The sequence below is a fragment of the Corythoichthys intestinalis genome, chromosome 14 (assembly GCF_030265065.1).
Source record: "Corythoichthys intestinalis isolate RoL2023-P3 chromosome 14, ASM3026506v1, whole genome shotgun sequence".
Lineage (NCBI taxonomy): Eukaryota > Metazoa > Chordata > Actinopteri > Syngnathiformes > Syngnathidae > Corythoichthys > Corythoichthys intestinalis.
In genome coordinates, this window is record NC_080408.1 from 29,233,316 (window position 1) to 29,251,600 (window position 18,285).

Below are 18,285 nucleotides of genomic sequence, written 5' to 3' on the forward strand. Positions count from 1 at the left end.
TAGCATACTCAATTAAATACAATGAAAAAAAAATCAAAATTAGTTTTATTGGGGACCATAACCAAACTGTATTTCTGTTTGTATTAATTTTCATTTTATTATTTTTGTTTCCGTCTACCTTTACTAAGCAATAAGTGTATTTGACAATTGAAAATATATATTTTAAAATAATATTAAAAATCCAATAATTATTTACATTTTTAAAAAATCTATAATTATAATTGAATGTGCACACCAAGGTTTTTTTTAAATGACCAAAAATAGTCTGGGTTAAATGTCATAAATCAGGTGATTTTTACAAGTTGGAGATTGTCCGGGCTGCTTTGAACGCCCCACCACGCGTGCACGCGCTGGGAGGCATCGCGAGCGAGCGCGGGAAGCGAAGGAAAAGGAGAAGGAGGAGGATAGACAGAACGAGCTACACTAAACAGGTGGTCCGAGTCCGAAAGAGAGAGGGAGCGAGAGAGCAGGGGAACCACACAGCAAACAATCATGTCGTTTGGCGGCGGGGGAGGCAGAAAAACGCTTTAAAAGCCACGGAACGAAGTGATCCAAGACACCCCACTTTGATTCCCATCGCCCCATGCAGCTCGTGGACTTATTCCGACACTTCTCGCCGGGCTCGGGAGCTTCGAGCGGGCGCGGAAAGACACCATGAAAGTGACTGTGTGCTTCGGACGTACGCGCGTGGTCGTGCCGTGCGGGGATGGTAACATTCACGTGCACGCGCTCGTCCAACAAGCCGTCATGAGGTACAAAAAGGCCATCGCCAAGGTAACCCAAGTCGTCGTCCTCTTGTTTTTAGCATGTTAGCACGCCTGGCTAACTAGCCTACTTGTTGCTGCTAGCTTTGGGAACGTGAAGGGAGGGGGGCGAGGGTCGTGTGCGTGTGCGTGTGCACGCAACATGCAAACTTGCATTAATCTGCTAAATTTCCATTGTGCGCACTCATTGTGATTCCCTCAGTTACTAAAGTTCCAAATCACAAGCTGAAAAAAAGACTGCAAAGGCGAGACGGACAAGAGTATTGGGATTTCGGGGTCACTTGGAAAGAGTGTATGTGTGTGTTTGTTGGGGGTGGCGGGGGGGGGGGGCTGCATTCGTTCCTTTCCCACTCGAGCAAAATGACCCGGAAGTGCTTGTTAGAAGTGCCTCGATGCAAACTTTAAGCTGCATGTAATTGAAGTTAGTCCTGATTATTGAGCTGTTTCCCCCCCAGGCCCGATATCGATACTAATTATTGGTAGCCGTGGAGGCAACTCCAACACCTAACTTGATTTAAATGCTTTCAGGGCATTTCCCCCCCTTAAATTCAATGGTCGCCAATAACAGCCCAATCCATTTAAGCGAGCAATGATTTAGGTTTTACTGTCAACTCTTCCTGTTCAAATGGATTGGACATCTGCCACTGTCTGTGGTAGTGAAAGAGGTAAGTCAGTTTGAGTGATTTGCAGAAGTCTAAAAATGCGGGAGAAGCTACCAGGAGAATCTAACTGCTTAGCATGTTAGCAGTGTAAACACTGTCCTGGTCATGATTTAAAAAATTTTTAATATTCATTTATTAAAAATCGTTCATCATCCAAACTCAGAAATAATTCTTTGTGTTTTCATCAAGATGAAAGTTGAAGGACGAGGAAAAATAATGATTGTGGCATTGTGTTATTCAATTAAAGAAAAAAATCTTTTAGATAATAGTTTTCTACTCACTACAGTGTCACCTAATCTCAAAAGAGCTCTAAAATCTTTGTAACTTTTAACGTAATATGACTAGGGCTGTCAAACGTTTAAAATTTTTAATCGAGTTAATTACAGCTTAAAAATTAATTAATTGTAATTAATCGCAATTAATCGCAATTCAAACCATCTATAAAATATGCCATATTTTTCTGTAAATTATTGTTGGAATGGAAAGATAAGACACAAGATGGATATATACATTCAACACGTGGTACATAAGGACTGTATTTGTTTATTATAACAATAAATCAACAAAATGACATTAACATTATTAACATTCTGTTAAAGCAATCCATGGTTAGAAAGACTTGCAGTTCTTAAAAGATAAATGTTAGTACAAGTTATAGAAATTTTATATTAAAACCCCTCTTAATGTTTTCGTTTTAATAAAATTTATAAAATTTTCAATCAAAAAATAAACTAGTAGCCCGCCATTGTTGATGTCAATAATTACTTACACAATGCTCATGGGTGCTGAAGCCTATAAAATCAGTCGCATCCAAGCGCCAGCAGAGGGCAGTTAAACTCCATAAAACGCAATTAACAAGTGGGCATTTCACTGTTCTGTCATTTAAATCTGTCTGAGCGGGGCATGTGCGTTAATTGCGTCAAATATTTTAGCGTGATTAGTTAAAAAAATTAATTACCGCCCGTTAACGCGATAATTTTGACAGCCCTAAATATGACAAAATAAGATGTTGTCATGGTAGGATAACTGTCATCCACAATGACAAAATAAGCTTTTCAGGTTACTAACCCTGAGCTTACAAAAAGTTTCAAGCATAGGCTAGCGTTTTAAATGAGAGATATGAGTTTTATACAAGCCTTCAAGCAACATTTTTTTTCAGGTATTGGATTTTTAGGGTTTTTTATTGTTTCTATCCTGAGTTCATCCTGCATAATTTTAAAACCAAGGTTAGTGTTTTGAATTAGAGATTCAGTTTGAAACAGATTACAACATACACCTCAGCGAGTGGTAATATACTGTATCTTCCACGCTTATTACACGTTTTTGGCGACAGACTACGCATTAGTAGATGTGATATTTCATTAGGAGGGTGTGCACGTGTTATTAAATCACATGCTCCAGGCCACGTATCCCTCATATGGCTGCACTGACGTTCTGTCTGCGGGGGGTGTGGCCCCTTAACTGGAAGTGAAGGCAGTTGCTGTATTGCTTTTTATATTCTTTATACACTTGTGGCTCACTAAACACATAGACGACTAATCAAGTCACACAACGGCACCCCTTTGAAGACCACTGAAACCGCTTTTATCAGCCTTTTCATTGTCGAACGCTGGCAAAGATACGAAAATATGAAAATTTTAGAATGTGAAATTCATCATGGTAGTATAACACTGAAATTCTGTTTTCTGGTATGGCAACAATACGCTTCTGTAGGTAATGGCTAGAGCTGGGAATCTTTGGGCACCTAACGATTCGATTACGATTACGAATCAGAGGCTCTGATTTGATTATAAAACGATTATTGATGCACCCCCCTCCTTTTTTTTTCTTTTTTTTTCTTTTTTGTTTTTTTAATGTTTTGTACATTAGCTCCAAAATTGTTCAAAAAATCCTTTCAGGCTAAACCAAACTATTTCAGTATCAAGTTAACATATAACAGTAAACAAATATACAAAAATAACAGTAAATAAAAAACTCCTGTCCCCATTCTGTATCAGCAGCTTTAAACTACATTCAATTAAATTAATGTTGTGAATCAACTGTTACAGTTGTTAAAATTGCTCCCGTTATTCCATAATTTCCCTTCTGTCTACTTTTGTCAAAGTTTTAACACTATTTCATCATTTAAAGATAGGTTCAAGACAAGATTCTGCCGATTTAGGAGTATTTTAGATAAAAAGTTTGTTAAGTTCGCTACAACAGAGCCTTCTAGACAGGTCAACTGCTTTAAGATGGCGGCTGTTTACTTACGCCGGAAAGTCTGTCCTTTCGCATCTCTGTTCAATAATACATGATGTAACACTGACGTCGTCTGTCAATTTGCATCTAGTTCTACATATACAGTATATGATATTTACTGAAGCCGTATGTTTGTAGCAACTAGCAACTGGGCGTTCTTTGTAGCGGCTGTCAGCCGCAGTCAGGTATGATTGTTGTTTTTTTTTATCTAGCGGCATGAGTTGAACATATTTACTCTCGGTCCATTCCTCATTGCGTCCCACAGACCGCGCTGACTGTGTTTTACTTCTGCTTTACCTAGTATAATTCAGTAATCAGAATTTGGATATTTGTGAATCGTTCTCGAATCTTCCACGGCCGAATCGCGAATAATCTAAGAATCGGAAATTTTGCACGCCTCTAGTAATGGCAACAGGAGTTCTCTGGGGAAAAAAAAACCTTTTCATTTATTGACTTATATTGTCCTTCCACAGCAAGGAAACCATTTGGGAATTGATGGTGAATAGATATTTTGAAGTTGGCTATTGATTAAAAAACAAACAAAAAACATTCAGGTGATGGCTTGGCTTTTTGTTTAAAAAAAAATATAAAAAGAAAAAAACATTAGATAAGGCAAGGCATGACCCGATTGTTTCAATGTGCCCTGTTACTGCCATGCACTTAAAAGTCAGCTGCAATCGAAACTAGTTCACCTGACGGTGACCTAAATGAAGATAAGTGCTGTAGTAATTAATAAGTGGATGGGTGAGTAATTAACCTGCCACCAAATTAAGTTAGATTTAAAAGTTTTATCAAATTCCACCAAACGTGTTCAGACACTTTGCATCAATCTGTCACATCTTATCAGATCAACTTGTAAATATGCGGGGTTGTTACATTTTCCTACCTTTGATCCAAAGGAAATTTGTTTATGGGGATTTTGTAGGGCACGAGAGATTATTTTGCACAGTAAAAAATGTAGTAAGTGACACATTTCTTGTCTGTTTCATTGAGTGAGTTCATTAGTCACTTTAATTTACTTTAAGAAACCGTCAACATGAGTGGATAATATGATTAGCTTTTTCTATACTTCCGGGGGGGGGGGGGGGGGGGTTAATATTTTCGATTGATTTGTGTCACAAATTGGAGATTTTATTTCAGGGTGGTTTCGCCGAACCCTATCCACCTCATCATTATTTAAAAAAAAAACAAAAACAAAAAACTTTTATATCCAATTCTAAACTTTTTCTCAGTATAAATACCAAGCCCAATATGCAAAGCACCCATGAAAAATCGTCCCTACGTGAGCCACGGGTGTTTTCTCCTGCTGTGCTGTTTATGCGTAGTAGCTTGTACTGTAACTTCCCCTGCCATTACAGAGGAATGCTTCCTGAAGAAAAAAAAGGAAAAGTCATGCGCTTGCTTTGGACATCCAGAAAAATCCTCTCATACCTGAACAATGAGACGGGCGAGGGGAAAAAGTGTGCGAATTCCAGCTGGGCGTAAAATGACGGCTCCCTGATGGAAAACGGCTCGAAAACTTCACCGCAGTCATCGCGCAGGAGAGCTGAAGGCCGTGGCGGGATATCAGATGTCTGGATGGTTCATTCGGCTTTTACCACACAGACGTCTGGTCTGTTGCAGACTTGACATTTTGAGCGAGACTATTAACAATGAGGACGTAGCTTTTGATTTGGAGTTTTTGAAGTCAGGTGACATTTATTTGTGACAGGGCATCTACTTTGCTGCATTTTGTTGGAGGAACACTTGAAACCTCACCCTCAATACTTAATTGCAATGCCCAGATATGCAACGCCACAAAAATGGCAGTCTGCTTGTGGGGCAGGTTAAAGTGACAGCATAGACGCCACAAAGAGTCCACCCTGGCGTCAATCAATAACAGTGTTGGGAATAACGCCGTTATAAATACCGCTGTTACATAACGGGGTAATCTAACTAACTATTTTTTCCGTCGTTACAACGCCGTTACCGTTACTGATGGTCAAAAGCGGTGTGTTACTTACTCTGAATAAATTGAAGAAACTACCAGCCGTAGCGAGTCTACTCTGCTTTGTTTATTTGCCATCCAAGACTTTGGGTGCGTTCAGGTTCGAGAATAGCGCATGTATTTTGTTTTGTGCTTTTTCTTAGCAAAGATATACATATATATATATATATCCAGGGGTGAAAGTGGCTAGAATTTCTTGCCGGAACTCCCTAACATAAAGTTCGCCACAGAGCCCTTTTTTTGTGTGTGTGTGTGTGTGTGTGTGTGTGTGTTGGGGGGGGGGGGCTGGCTTAAAACTCCTAAAACCACCAAAATGCAAGAACTTTTGGCACAGTTATAAATATAACACACAATAAAACACAACAGGTTTCACAGTGGTTAGCACGTTCCCCTCACAGTTCCGATAAACATGACAAGCTGGAAATGGCTCAATTAAACTGAAAACATAACGAAATTAAAATGTCAATCATTACGTTCGGGTCGGGGTTCTCGCTAAATTTTTAAAATAAATATATATTTATACTGGACTGTCTCAGGAAATTAGAATACACAATATTCTAATTTTTTGAGACAGTCCTGTGTATATATACAGGACTGTCTCAGGAAATTAGAATACACAATATTCTAATTTCCTGACTGTCTCAGGAAATTAGAATACACAATATTCTAATTTCCTGACTGTCTCAGGAAATTAGAATATTGTGTATTCTAATTTCCTGAGACAGTCCTGTATATATACACAGGACTGTCTCAAAAAATTAGAATATTGTGTATTCTAATTTTCTGAGACAGTCCAGTATACGTATACCAAAACGATGAATGGATGCTAAACAAAGGAATACTTATCAAATAAATCATTTGGATAAGAAAGACAAGGTGCTGTATGGTCATTGCAGAGCCAGAGCGTGCCATGCGCCCTCTTTTTACTCTTTCTCCTCTGCGATGCAAAACCGCATCTGTTTATTTAAATTTTACAAACTTTTCCAGCGTTATTTCGTTGTGCAAATGCATTTAAAATGATCATAAAAATATGTAGACTATTTAAACATTAAGAAAAGTTGCGTTTTTTTTCTGCCAACAGAGAATTCGTTACAAACAACAGGCTTTAATGCGCAGGCATTGTCACCAAATGTGATCACGCAAAACGCAACCAGTTCGTTTTTCCAAGCAGCAAGCAGTGATCTGTCCAGGTCTGACTGGAGCATCCCTTCCCTCTCCTCCTCACAAATAATACATAGAAATTTGAGGGTTTTTTTTCTCGGGCTTGGGCCTACAAATAAAATATAAAATTTCTTCTTTTTTTTTTCGGGCTCGGGCCTAGAAATAAAACATAACATTTTGGGTTTTTTTCGGGCCTGCAAATCAAGTTAATTGATCGGGCTCGGGCGGGTCGGGTATTAATACCAGCAGACCCGGGTCGGCTCGGGCTGGATTTTTTTAGGCCCGATCTTACCTCTTGATGACCTTAAATTGGTTGCAGTTACACGTCGGGGAACGCTCCCTCCGGAACAAAACACGACAGGATTTGACCAACATTGTGATAATGCTGACCAAAAATGACGTAATGTCCAGGTTATAAAATCGCCCAGCAGCCTTCCACGCACAGAGAGTGCCAGTGGGCAACACAGGTCAAGTCTGTGAAAGCGTCCAACCGGCTTCATTCTCGGAATCTTTTCATGCACGAAAGCAATGACGAGAGTAAATCCTGCGTTACCTTATACGGGAAATTCCCTGGTAATATGTGTGAAAAGGGCTACAGGCAATGTGACTTGTCAGATAGATAGAGATGCCGGGGAGAACTACGTAGAATAAATGAATAATAAAAATCAGTGAAAACGGATGACGCTAAGCAAGCTCTTTATTAGGCTTCTATTGTTAACACTTGTGTATGTAAACCTGACATTAGTAGATTGTTCTTATTGGAGATGCGTGTGTGGCAGCGTGGCAGGTTTTTGTTTTTTTTGTTTTTTGTTTTTAAACATTGGGTTTTGACAGTTGCCGTCATATTTTCGGGATCAAAGCACCGTATGCCGGAACGGCGTTCCGCCATCGTATTTCTTGGCGGAACGCCGATCCGGTGCGTTCCGGCCCACTTTCACCCCTGTGTATATCAGGACGTGCTGGCACTCTGTTTCTTTAATAGCACATATAACTTCAACATGAACACAAACGTACGGCTCTCGGCAGGCCATGTCTCTAACTCACTCACGCATCATGTGAGCAAAACAATATTGGCGCCGTGTGCACTTTAGGGTGCCTGGGATAATTCTGTATCAGAATATTACAGCACGTACTTCTTGTGACTCCAGGCTGTTTGTCCCCGCTCATTCAATTAGACAATGCTTTCCAAAGCTTGCTAACATTTCTGTGTTTGCTACACCTGAATGCTAGCCTCGTACCCTTCCCCCACTGTCAGCCAGCAAGAGTGCTGCTTCCATCTTGAGGACGGCTGACACTTTGAGGGTGACGGGAGGAGTGGGGGGGACGAGGTTACCTGAATGCACCACCTGGATAGATGCGATGGAAGTGATTGTGATTGACTGAGGGTTAGAGTCATGTGTCATGGTAAGCCAATCAGAGCCGGTGTTTTCACACACAAACCGGAACGGCGCATGCGGCAAACACACATACGCAAAACAGATGCAGAGGGATATGATGGCGGAGCATTCAGAGGAAAATTTGTCCTTTACGAGGTGGAGACATAAACACTATTTCAAGTCAAAATACTTGAAGTACAGTAGGCTATGTCTACTTGACCAGTTGTCTCAGGTTGTGAGAGTTAGATTTAATTGATTAAACTCACTTTATATTGTTTACTGCTGATTGTTATTTTATTATATTGTTTACTGTTTATTTTTGTTGCACTTCAAGTGTAGGATAAATCTGTTGCTGGTGAGGTGCCATAAATATTACAAGGTTCTATAACACAATTACCATATTCTTTGACATACAACAACTTCTTTTTAAAGTAACGGAAATAATTACTTTCCCTGGTAACTAGTTACTTTTACTATAGAGTAATTCAGTTACTAACGCAGTTACTTTTTGGAAGAAGTAGTGAATAACTATAACTAATTACTTTTTTAAAGTAACGTGCCCAACACTGATCAATAAGCCTTCTATGCACAGAGGGGAGGGGGAGAAAATCCCTCTATATATATATATATATATATATTATATATATATACCATCATCCTGGTTCCTCAAAAATAGGCAACTACAAATTCTGGATGGAAAGCTCCACTAACCTAGAATATAATGAGGATAAACAAAGATCCCTGTACCGTCCAGGTGGCTGTGGCGTCAATATGAAAGTGAGAAGATGAAACCAAAATGAGCTACTCATGTTTGTGGCTTCTTTAAATGCCTTCTTGTTTTGTTACTTGGGTCACTTCTTTTTCTTGCCTCATGCGTTAATTGTCTAGCTAACTACCAGTCAGAATGATCAGTTGTCAGTGATGGTCGTAATAACGTAGCTGGAAAGTATTAACGTTTTTCAAGCTGTGGCTTTTTAAAAGTGCAGTATACCATGAAATTGAGAACTGTCCCATGCCTATAAAATTACCAATAAATTGTTTGAGATTCAAAGGCCCTCAAACCAGTGGTGCCGGTACTCTGTTATGTTGTTCATGGTATATGAAAAGTGCTTTAATACCACAAAGCAAGTCTGACATGCAGAATGCTTTGCAAGAACGAGCCAAGTCAACCGTGTTGAGATTATTTAAGGACCCAGATGACAACACTTGAAGGCAATTGCAATTTATGCTAGCAGATTCGATTATCATTCTGCTAGGGCATAGAAGAGGAAACGTCTGGCAAGCGAAACAGATGCAGTACAGAGAAACTTGTGATGGTGTGATAAGGGATTACTGCAGATGTCCTGTCATAGTTTTGATGACTTTTGTAATGTAGTATTCTATTGAGGCAATTTTTTTAGTTAATTTTTACTCACATTAGCCATGTTACTTAACATTTTTGAGCACTGAATAAAAAGTGTGGCAAGCTTTTATTTAGTTCGGTGATAAACTCATCAGTGTTAAAGTTAACATTAAAAAATTATTTTGAAAAATGAGTTTAATACATTTTAATGTGAATGCAGTTCTTTCAAGGAAGTTGCCATACGAACCTACCTGGACTGGTTCTGCTTATTGTTAGGGAACCATTGTGTAGATAAGAGCCTACTCCTGGTTTCTAGTCATGCGCTTCGATGACGTTCCGGTTCAATTGCTTGTCACCAGCCAGAGGTCGCAGCTTCCATAAATGGCACAATGCAGGATTAAGAGCTTCCCCGATGATCCTGGTGACGCTGACTCTGGTCGTGAGTTCAAAACGCACCTTAGAAAATACAACCTGGCGTAGGCGGAGAACTTGAACTAGAACATCAGTGGTTTCATTCATGTGACTCGATGTGGATTGTTCCCAATCCTTTTTAACTTTTCTTACTGAAAAACTTGAACCTGAAGCAATCTCTTGAAGGTAGAGGTTGTTCACTACTTAAAACAAACAAGCTAAGCTTCCTACTAGGTGTTTGGAGAAGATTGGAAAAAAGACAAAAGATAGGATAAAATTTTTAGAAATGTAGGCGTGTAACTGTACACTAAAATGTAATCTCTGTTTGGTTTTTGAAGTTTCGGTTATTTTCCGTACAAAAAAGACAAGAAAAATACTTAATGCTATTATGCTTTTGTTGTAAATGTAAACAAGAACTTGTGTAAATAAATAAAAGTGACCCTTTTGGGTGATATTACAAATAAATTACACTCTGAATTCATAAAATTAAAACAACCAATTGTAATAGTTATAAAATCTTGAAATTCTAAATAAACAGGCAAAACTGGAAGCTTTGAATCCATAGCAACAGCAACCTTAACATGACAAATGTAAGTTTTTTTTTTTGCTAGCGGGATTAACATGTCCACATTTTATGCAGAAAGCACATATCTGGTTCCAGTGACAATATCTAGTTGATTTTCTTGCGTGTCAATTCAACATTCATTGTGTGATTAATGCAGTTTTAAGTGGTTTAACTTATCCGTGCAGCATTTGTTGACATACAGTAAGTATGGCTTTATCCACTTGCCTTTCTCCATTGGTAGCATTCATTCATTCATTTTCTGAAACCACTTATATTTATCAGGGTCGCTGGAGCCAATCCGGGCAGAAGGCAGAGTATTGTCTGAACTGGTTGCTAGCCAGTCGCAGGCCGCATATAGACAGACAACCATCCATGCATACGTTCACACGTACCTACAATTTGGGGTGATCAATCAGCCTACCAAGCATGTTTTTGGGTTGTGGGAGGAAGCCGGAGTACCCAAAGACAACCCACGCAGGTACAAGGAGAACATGCAAACTCCACACATAGAGGCCGTAGCCGAGATTGAACTAACAATCTCAGAACTGTGAGGTGGACATGCTAACCACTCTTTCACCGAACAGCCCCATTAGTAACAAGGGTTTGGGTTTAGCATCTATAGAATGCTGTAACCCGAGCGCCAGTCGCCGTGCAAATAAGAAGGACTGTCTTTTTGTTCAAGCTTCTCTCTTGCATCAGTCATATTTCCATTCTTTGTCTTGCCTGCAAACAATAATCATTCATAGCTCCGAGTGTCCGGCACTTAAAGCTTCCGTGTGGAAACTCCCATAGGACTTCGGTTCTGCATGGAGTGCTTAGCTTGCGCTAATAATAAATTGAATGAGGGAAAAAATGCATGGAACATAACTGAAACAGAACGCAAGTGAACCGAACCGAACATGAAAAGCTGAAACGGTTCAATATGTTCATGTGAACCGTTACACTCTTACTGTTTGGGAATATTGAATATGACATATCTTGACCTTGTTGTGATCTTGCTCTTTGACCTAAGCCTTTAGGCTTGATCTCTAAAAAGCACAGGACCTATCTTGTGAATGTCGAATGTTAGGCTGCTGGTTTGAAAGTGATAACAAACGAACCACACAGAACAAAGCAAATTACATTTCAAGCCAATAGGTCTAGTAAGACAACTACACCCGGAACTAGGTCGCCGTCAAATCCCTGACGTGTTTCTTTATTCCTTCATGCCAACCACTGATGTTATGTCCTGTCCCGTCGTATGAATCACATTCTTTGAGGGCGATGCCCCGCCTGACCCTCGTTTTATGTATAAATGCCAGAGGCTAGACGGCTGTATAGCATGATGGATGCATGACCCGAGTTGAACCACATTGTAAAATGACTGAATTATATTTTAAGGGCCCTTTAGTACCTCTTTAAGTTGAAAATTTGCAATTTGCAGCATTTTTAAATTGACCTCAAGCCACTGTTTTGGAAACAAGCCCTCACACCTTAAGAAGTTTGCTGTAAAATGCGTTTAATACAGTAAAGTACATGCGCTGTTAACATCTTTTAGGGACTAAATGGCACATAACAGAATTTTTGTGATTTATTGAGCTGCATGAGGGGTTGATTGATCCTTGTGACCTTTTTTGTCCACTCAATTTCACATTGATCTATGAAACTGATGGGGGCTTAATTGTTTCTAACTTTCCAGTGGGTACTACTGTACTACGTAATTTACACTAATGGACATTTTCCTGTTTAATTTCATCCATGGGCTGTTGAGGAGGGTGAAGCAGGTATGAGACGGCCAAGTAATGAAGTTGAAGTCTTCTGTACCCCCGGGCAATCATCACCATGCTGTCAAAGGAAGCACTGTGCTCTAAATTTAGCTCACAAAGCCTCATCATCCTAAGTAGAGACAGTCATCATTAATCTACGCTCATAAATCAACCCCTACTGCCTCCAATGCGTCTTTTTAATTGATACATGTGAGGTTACCATGGTGACAAATCATTGTCCTTTTGGGTTCTTTGTGTCACTAAACCGACACATTTATCTTGTGGCTGCCAGCAATTAGCAGCAGGACCCTAAAATGGTCACTTGCACTTTATGTCACAACAAGCCTGTCCAACTTTGTGCCAACAAAAGCATTGGATTTTGAGCCACTGTGACTGATGCTGTCTGTTAGTGCCATTTCACAAGAAAGAACGTCTAGCGATGATCTAGAACAGCGAGGTCCGCAAAGAGAACCCATCTACTTTGTATGTCGAATAGGAAAAACAACACTTCTCCCTTGTTGTCCATCAAAATTGAGTTAACTCTGACTACTTAAATCTGATTAAAAGTAACTGTTAGCGGTTTAATGATGGCAAAATCCAATATCGATATTCTACAATGATACAATATTTGCTGATGTTACATCTGCCCTGATTTGATTCAAGGGCCTTTGATTGATTTAATGCGATATTACGTGCACATTTTACACAGTCCGTTAGATTTCACGGAAAGCCATACAATACCAAGCAATTTTGACGTTTTTCACCATTATGTGTATACATTTCAAATATTTGAATGAAAACTATTCTTTTTAACAAAACGGCATATTCATAAGATGACCATTTTGAGTTTCAATCCATTTCGATTTGATAGTTGCCAAACTAATCTATATATATTACTCCAGATTGATGTCTTGTTGCAACCCTAATAACTATTCTAGACTGCTAGGTTAGTAAAACCAATTAAATATCAACTGCTATTGAGCAACCTTTACAAAACTGTTAACATTTGTTTACACAGAATGTTACTTAACATTTCCTGTTCAATTCATAAAGGTATGATCATAATGACATTTTGGACTTATTTTTGTATTGTCGTGACGCTTGGTTCCTATTGAGCAACAGTTGTCACAAAACCGTGATGCAGAGTTCCCAAAATCCCACGAGACTAGCAGCTTTTTTTCTTTTTATTTTTTGATTCAGTATTTTGGGAACAAGAGGATTATTTGCAAGTGCCTGGGAACATTTGGTGAATGGACACAGGCAGCGGGGTGGGATTATTTCGTGGAAAAGACTCAGAGCGCTGTCGTTTGTCGTCATGCGACCTCTTGCTATCAGATTACAGCGACAAATGGGGTGAAATAGTGCACACTGAGTCTAAATATTAGAAATAGCGCTCGGTGTGATGTAGCACAAACATGTTATTCACTTGTATGGAATTGCATAACTAATTAAGTGCCCAGATTTATGTTTACTAGTGAGCAGTCAGGCTTGTCCAGACGAAACGAGGCAAACATGTCCATGCTGGTGTGGCAGTTTGTTGATATGGAAACACTTTTCACTGTACACTGAAATGAAAATATAATCACGAAGAAGAAATACCGTAAACTATAGATGTGGCAAAAATTCTGAATAATGCTTAGTGCTTGGGAATAAGGGAAAAAAAAAAATCGAATTTGTAGCATTTGGTTCACTATTGTGTTTTCATGTTGGGATTGAAATGAGTTGAGTCAACAGCAGTCAAATAAACAGCATCCATTATTTTGAACAAAGACTGTAACAACAGAATGTAGAAAAAGTGCTATGAATACTTTCCGGATGCGTTGTATAAACATGACGTGCAATTTAATTACAGCTTCCGCACTTCTGGCTACATGCAATCTGCATTTGGTTGCCTTGATTGACAGCCGCTTTAACAGAGCGCATCTATACGCTCTAGTTCTGTGTGCTCTACTTCTCCTAGACCCGTTAGAACAGCAGCATTCCTCTGCGCAAAGCGAATGGGACAAAGCAGGTCAGAGAAAGAAGGGTGTTTGTTGTAGCAGCATTTTCCTGACACAGTGGCACCCAAACCCTGGAGCTGCGAAACAAATAAGTAGGACACTTTGGTCATTGGATCAACTCTTGGAGTTTGGAGGAAGGCCGGCGGGGGCGTTGGCGTCCTGGTTCGCAACATGTGCCGACCGGTTGGAATGTAAAAGTCAACAGCTGGGAAGGTCTCAAGACAAAAGCAATGGACTTGAGTCACTGTTAGTCTTCCTAAAGTGGATAGAAAATCTTGGATGTGGACACTCCAGTCATAACCTTACAATATTGAGCTTTTTCAATCACTAGTGTTGTAGATGCGCTTTCGTCATAGGTTTGTTGGTAGGCCAAATAATTACCATATGGCTAAACTTGAATGATCATGTGCAGTTAATTTAGACATTTGATACAGTTTGGAATTGTTTTTCACCTGATCAGTATTCCTAAAATTTCACTACATAACAGTTGGACCGTTTACATTTGCAGTAGTGCTTATTCGCCGCATTTATAAACTATCTATACAACGAAATTGTTATAGAAACCATTTCCTAAATAAAGTCATTGTCTGAAGAGCATCTGCTGCTTTTTGTCTCAATGACTTCCACCTCATGACGGACGGGAAATCCTGTTGGTATGCCCCAAAAACCACAAAAAGATCTAGAAGCAATGCCATGCAAGCTTTCAGGGTTTGGATGGTTTGATTGTTTTGTTTGGCTGTTGTGGAGTGACTGCATCCTAGGCTGTAAGGCTCCCTTAAAGTAGAAGACTTTGTTGTAATATGAGCAGGGGCTTGTGTTGCGCTCAAGTGTGTCTTCTTTCACGTAGCATATACAAACCCAGAAAGTACATGTAAATAAACACACTTTCTATTTTTCACCACTCCAAAATGATTCAAGCATATACAGTATTTACAGTAATACAATACACTGTATACAACATTATACAATAACGTTTGTCTTTATTTGGGTTGGGTATCATTTGAGTTTTATCCCGGTTTTTACTACCCGGCACTTAAGTTTGAGTGTAACATTACAGTACTGCCACTTTACTGTAAATGTAAACAAACAAAATATTCATACTTCATTCATACAGTACATAATGTGCTATATATCACTCATCTTACATGAAACAAAGGCAGAAGATATCTCACAAGGCACAAAGAGTGAGAGGCAAATTGATAGGAATTGGTTATACAACCGCTGTCACGGTTAGCTAATCTATTGACAATTATTGCATTACACTATAAGCACAAGATGTCATGTGATTACATCAACAGAACAAGCTTGAGGTGAACAAATAAGATGCAAGAAGAAATGCGCCAACAGGAAACGACAAAACACTACAAATAAAAGCAAGACAAAGGAGAATAATACAAAGGGGGAAAAAAAACTAAAGATGTGACTGGGTCGCAGCTCTAAAAAATACTCATGCACCGAAATGTTTATTTACTGTAGTTCAGTTACCACCGGTTTCTTCGGAATGGTACCAAATTGATAACTGGTTATGCTACCCAGCCCTAGACTTTATTAGTTTTGGAAATCTGATATATTTTCTTATTAATCCTTTAATAAAAAAAAAACTTATTACGTCTAGTTTTTCGGCAAGCCGCCCAGCCAACACCGTTTGACAGGTCAACACCGTAACAATGTAACTTTAGGGTGTACCAAAAATTAATTATCAATGTATTTTAATTTCATACAATGAAATCAGCTTATTTTCCTAGTCATTGATTGTGCGAAAACCGTTAAACGTGCATACCCTTATTGATATATTGTAATGTATACATTTCTAATTTGCATTTGCATATACATGCAATATGCATGTATTTGTCTTCCAAAATGAGATCTCAGTATGTGATATACCGTACAATAAACCGGTGGCTCTAAGAGGAAATGTTTGCCTGGGGGAAATGAACAGGAAATACTTTGGAAATTACCAGTACTGCACTTAATTGGGAAAAAAAAAATCACTGTTTTTCATGTCCGATAAGAAAACTATATTGGAACTTTTAAAGCCGGAGTTCCCACGTGGGAGATCACGTGGCGGCATGTCAGCGCCGAATGTTGTTTCCTGTTGAATTATGGATGTTGTGTTTTGTTTGCTGCTCGAGAAAAACATCCTTCCATCCCCTTTGTCATTTTTAATTTGTGTCGGAGCAATTCTGCACTCACATAAGCTTTTTTAAAAAAAATTAATAAACACAGAATAAATAAAATTATAAATAGAGACTAATCTATTGCGCCCGTATTTGAAGTTGACTATTTTTAGAATCTGGACTATTGAAAGGCCGCCTGGCTTGGTGCGATACAAGCATTTCTCTCAATAGCGCCATTGTTTAACGCCGGTGAGCCTTTCTCAGGTTTCGTTCTCTTCCATCCCCCACAACCTCCCTCTCTGCACTGTTTTTTTTTTTTTTTTTTTTTTTTTTTTTTTAAATAGAACTGTTGAAATATTTATTTTGAGTTTCTGAACAGGAGACTTTATTGATAAAGTGAAAGATTTGATGATGAGTTCTTCAGGTTTTACTTGATTGGAACGCTTTCATGGACAAATGGAGTTAGGAAATGAGTCTTTAAAAAAATGTTTTTACTGTCTTTACTCTATGAAAGGCCCCAAGTGACCTTTACCAAGGCCGATTCTAATTTATCATTACTGTTATTGAATGGATTACACAGCAGGTCCAAGCGCACAACTTCCGTATACAGTACTTATGAGTGATTATTTTTGGCTGTGTTTCGATGTCATTATACATTCTTGTAGAGCCATCGTGCCTCGATCATTTAATTGGAAATCGGACCGAATCATGTGATTTTCAGTTGATCAGTATGGGGCCAAACGGATTGCATTAAAAGTTCTGATTTTAAAGGTCACAATTAACCGTTTTGATGGAAGCATACGATAGAGTAAGGCTGCAACTATCGAATATTTTAGTAATCGAGTATTCTACTGCAAAATTGCAGCGATTAATCGAGTAATCAGATAAAACATTATTTTAGGTAAAGAGCAGTTGTAAATATACATGAGAAAACAAGACTTTTCACTTAATATTGAACCATTTTTAGACAATGTCTTTATTTTAAATGTACATTGTGGAAAACAGCCAACAATTGCATCTCAGATGTGACTAGAATAAAACAACAAATTCACTGCTTTCACTCAAAAAAACTAATCTTACCTAAAAATGTCATTACGCGCACATCACTTAAAAGTTAGGTGTTTTTCCTCTCACATAGTTCAATTGAATTTCCATTTCCACAAGCTATTTTTAAGTTCTAGTTAAGTATAAAGTTTAAGTCTCTAAATTGTAAGTCCTGATAGGATTTTTGCATTGTTCAAAGTTAAGCACATTAGACACCAGTGCTACTTGGTGTTTTATCCATCAATGACTATTGAGCTAAAATTGACATTAAGCTTTATTATTAGGGCTGTCAAACGATTAAAATTTTTAATCGAGTTAATTACTGCTTAAAAATTAATCGTAATTAATCGCAATTCAAACCATCTATAAAATATGCCATATTTTTCTGTAAATTATTGTTGAAATGGAAAGATAAGACACAAGATGGATATATACATTCGACATACGGTACATAAGTACTGTATTTGTTTATTATCACAATAAATCAACAAGATGGCATTAACATTATTAACATTCTGTTAAAGCAATCCATGGATAGAACGACTTGTTCTTAAAAGATAAATGTTAGTACAAGTTATTGAAATTTTATATTAAAACCCCTCTTAATGTTTTCATTTTAATAAAATTTGTAAAATTTTCAATCAAAAAATAAACTAGTAGCCCGCCATTGTTGAATATCAATAATTACACAATGCTCATGGGTGCTGAACCCCATAAAATCAGTCGCACCCAAGCGCCAGCAGAGGTCGACAAAACTCCAAAAAACACAAGTAACAAGTGGACATTGCACTGTTCTGTCATTTTAATCCGTTTGAGCGGGGCATGTTAGTTAATTGCATCAAATATTTTAACGTGATTAATTAAAACAATTAA

At 38.4% G+C, this 18,285-nt stretch overlaps 1 protein-coding gene across 8 annotated transcripts in view; it reads left to right on the plus strand.

Annotated features, from left to right (window-relative positions):
* Positions 1 to 360: 360 nt before the first annotated feature.
* The window catches only part of LOC130930158 (partitioning defective 3 homolog), a 215,149-nt gene continuing 197,224 nt past the window's right edge, over positions 361 to 18,285 (plus strand). For all 8 annotated transcript variants that reach the window (XR_009066999.1, XR_009067000.1, XM_057857914.1 and 5 more), the window contains exon 1: positions 361 to 774. Coding sequence is in view for 6 of the 8 variants with exons in the window: in XM_057857914.1 (XP_057713897.1) it covers positions 655 to 774 (120 nt within the window). In the remaining 2 variants the exon portion in view is untranslated. The remainder of the gene's footprint in view (positions 775 to 18,285) is intronic.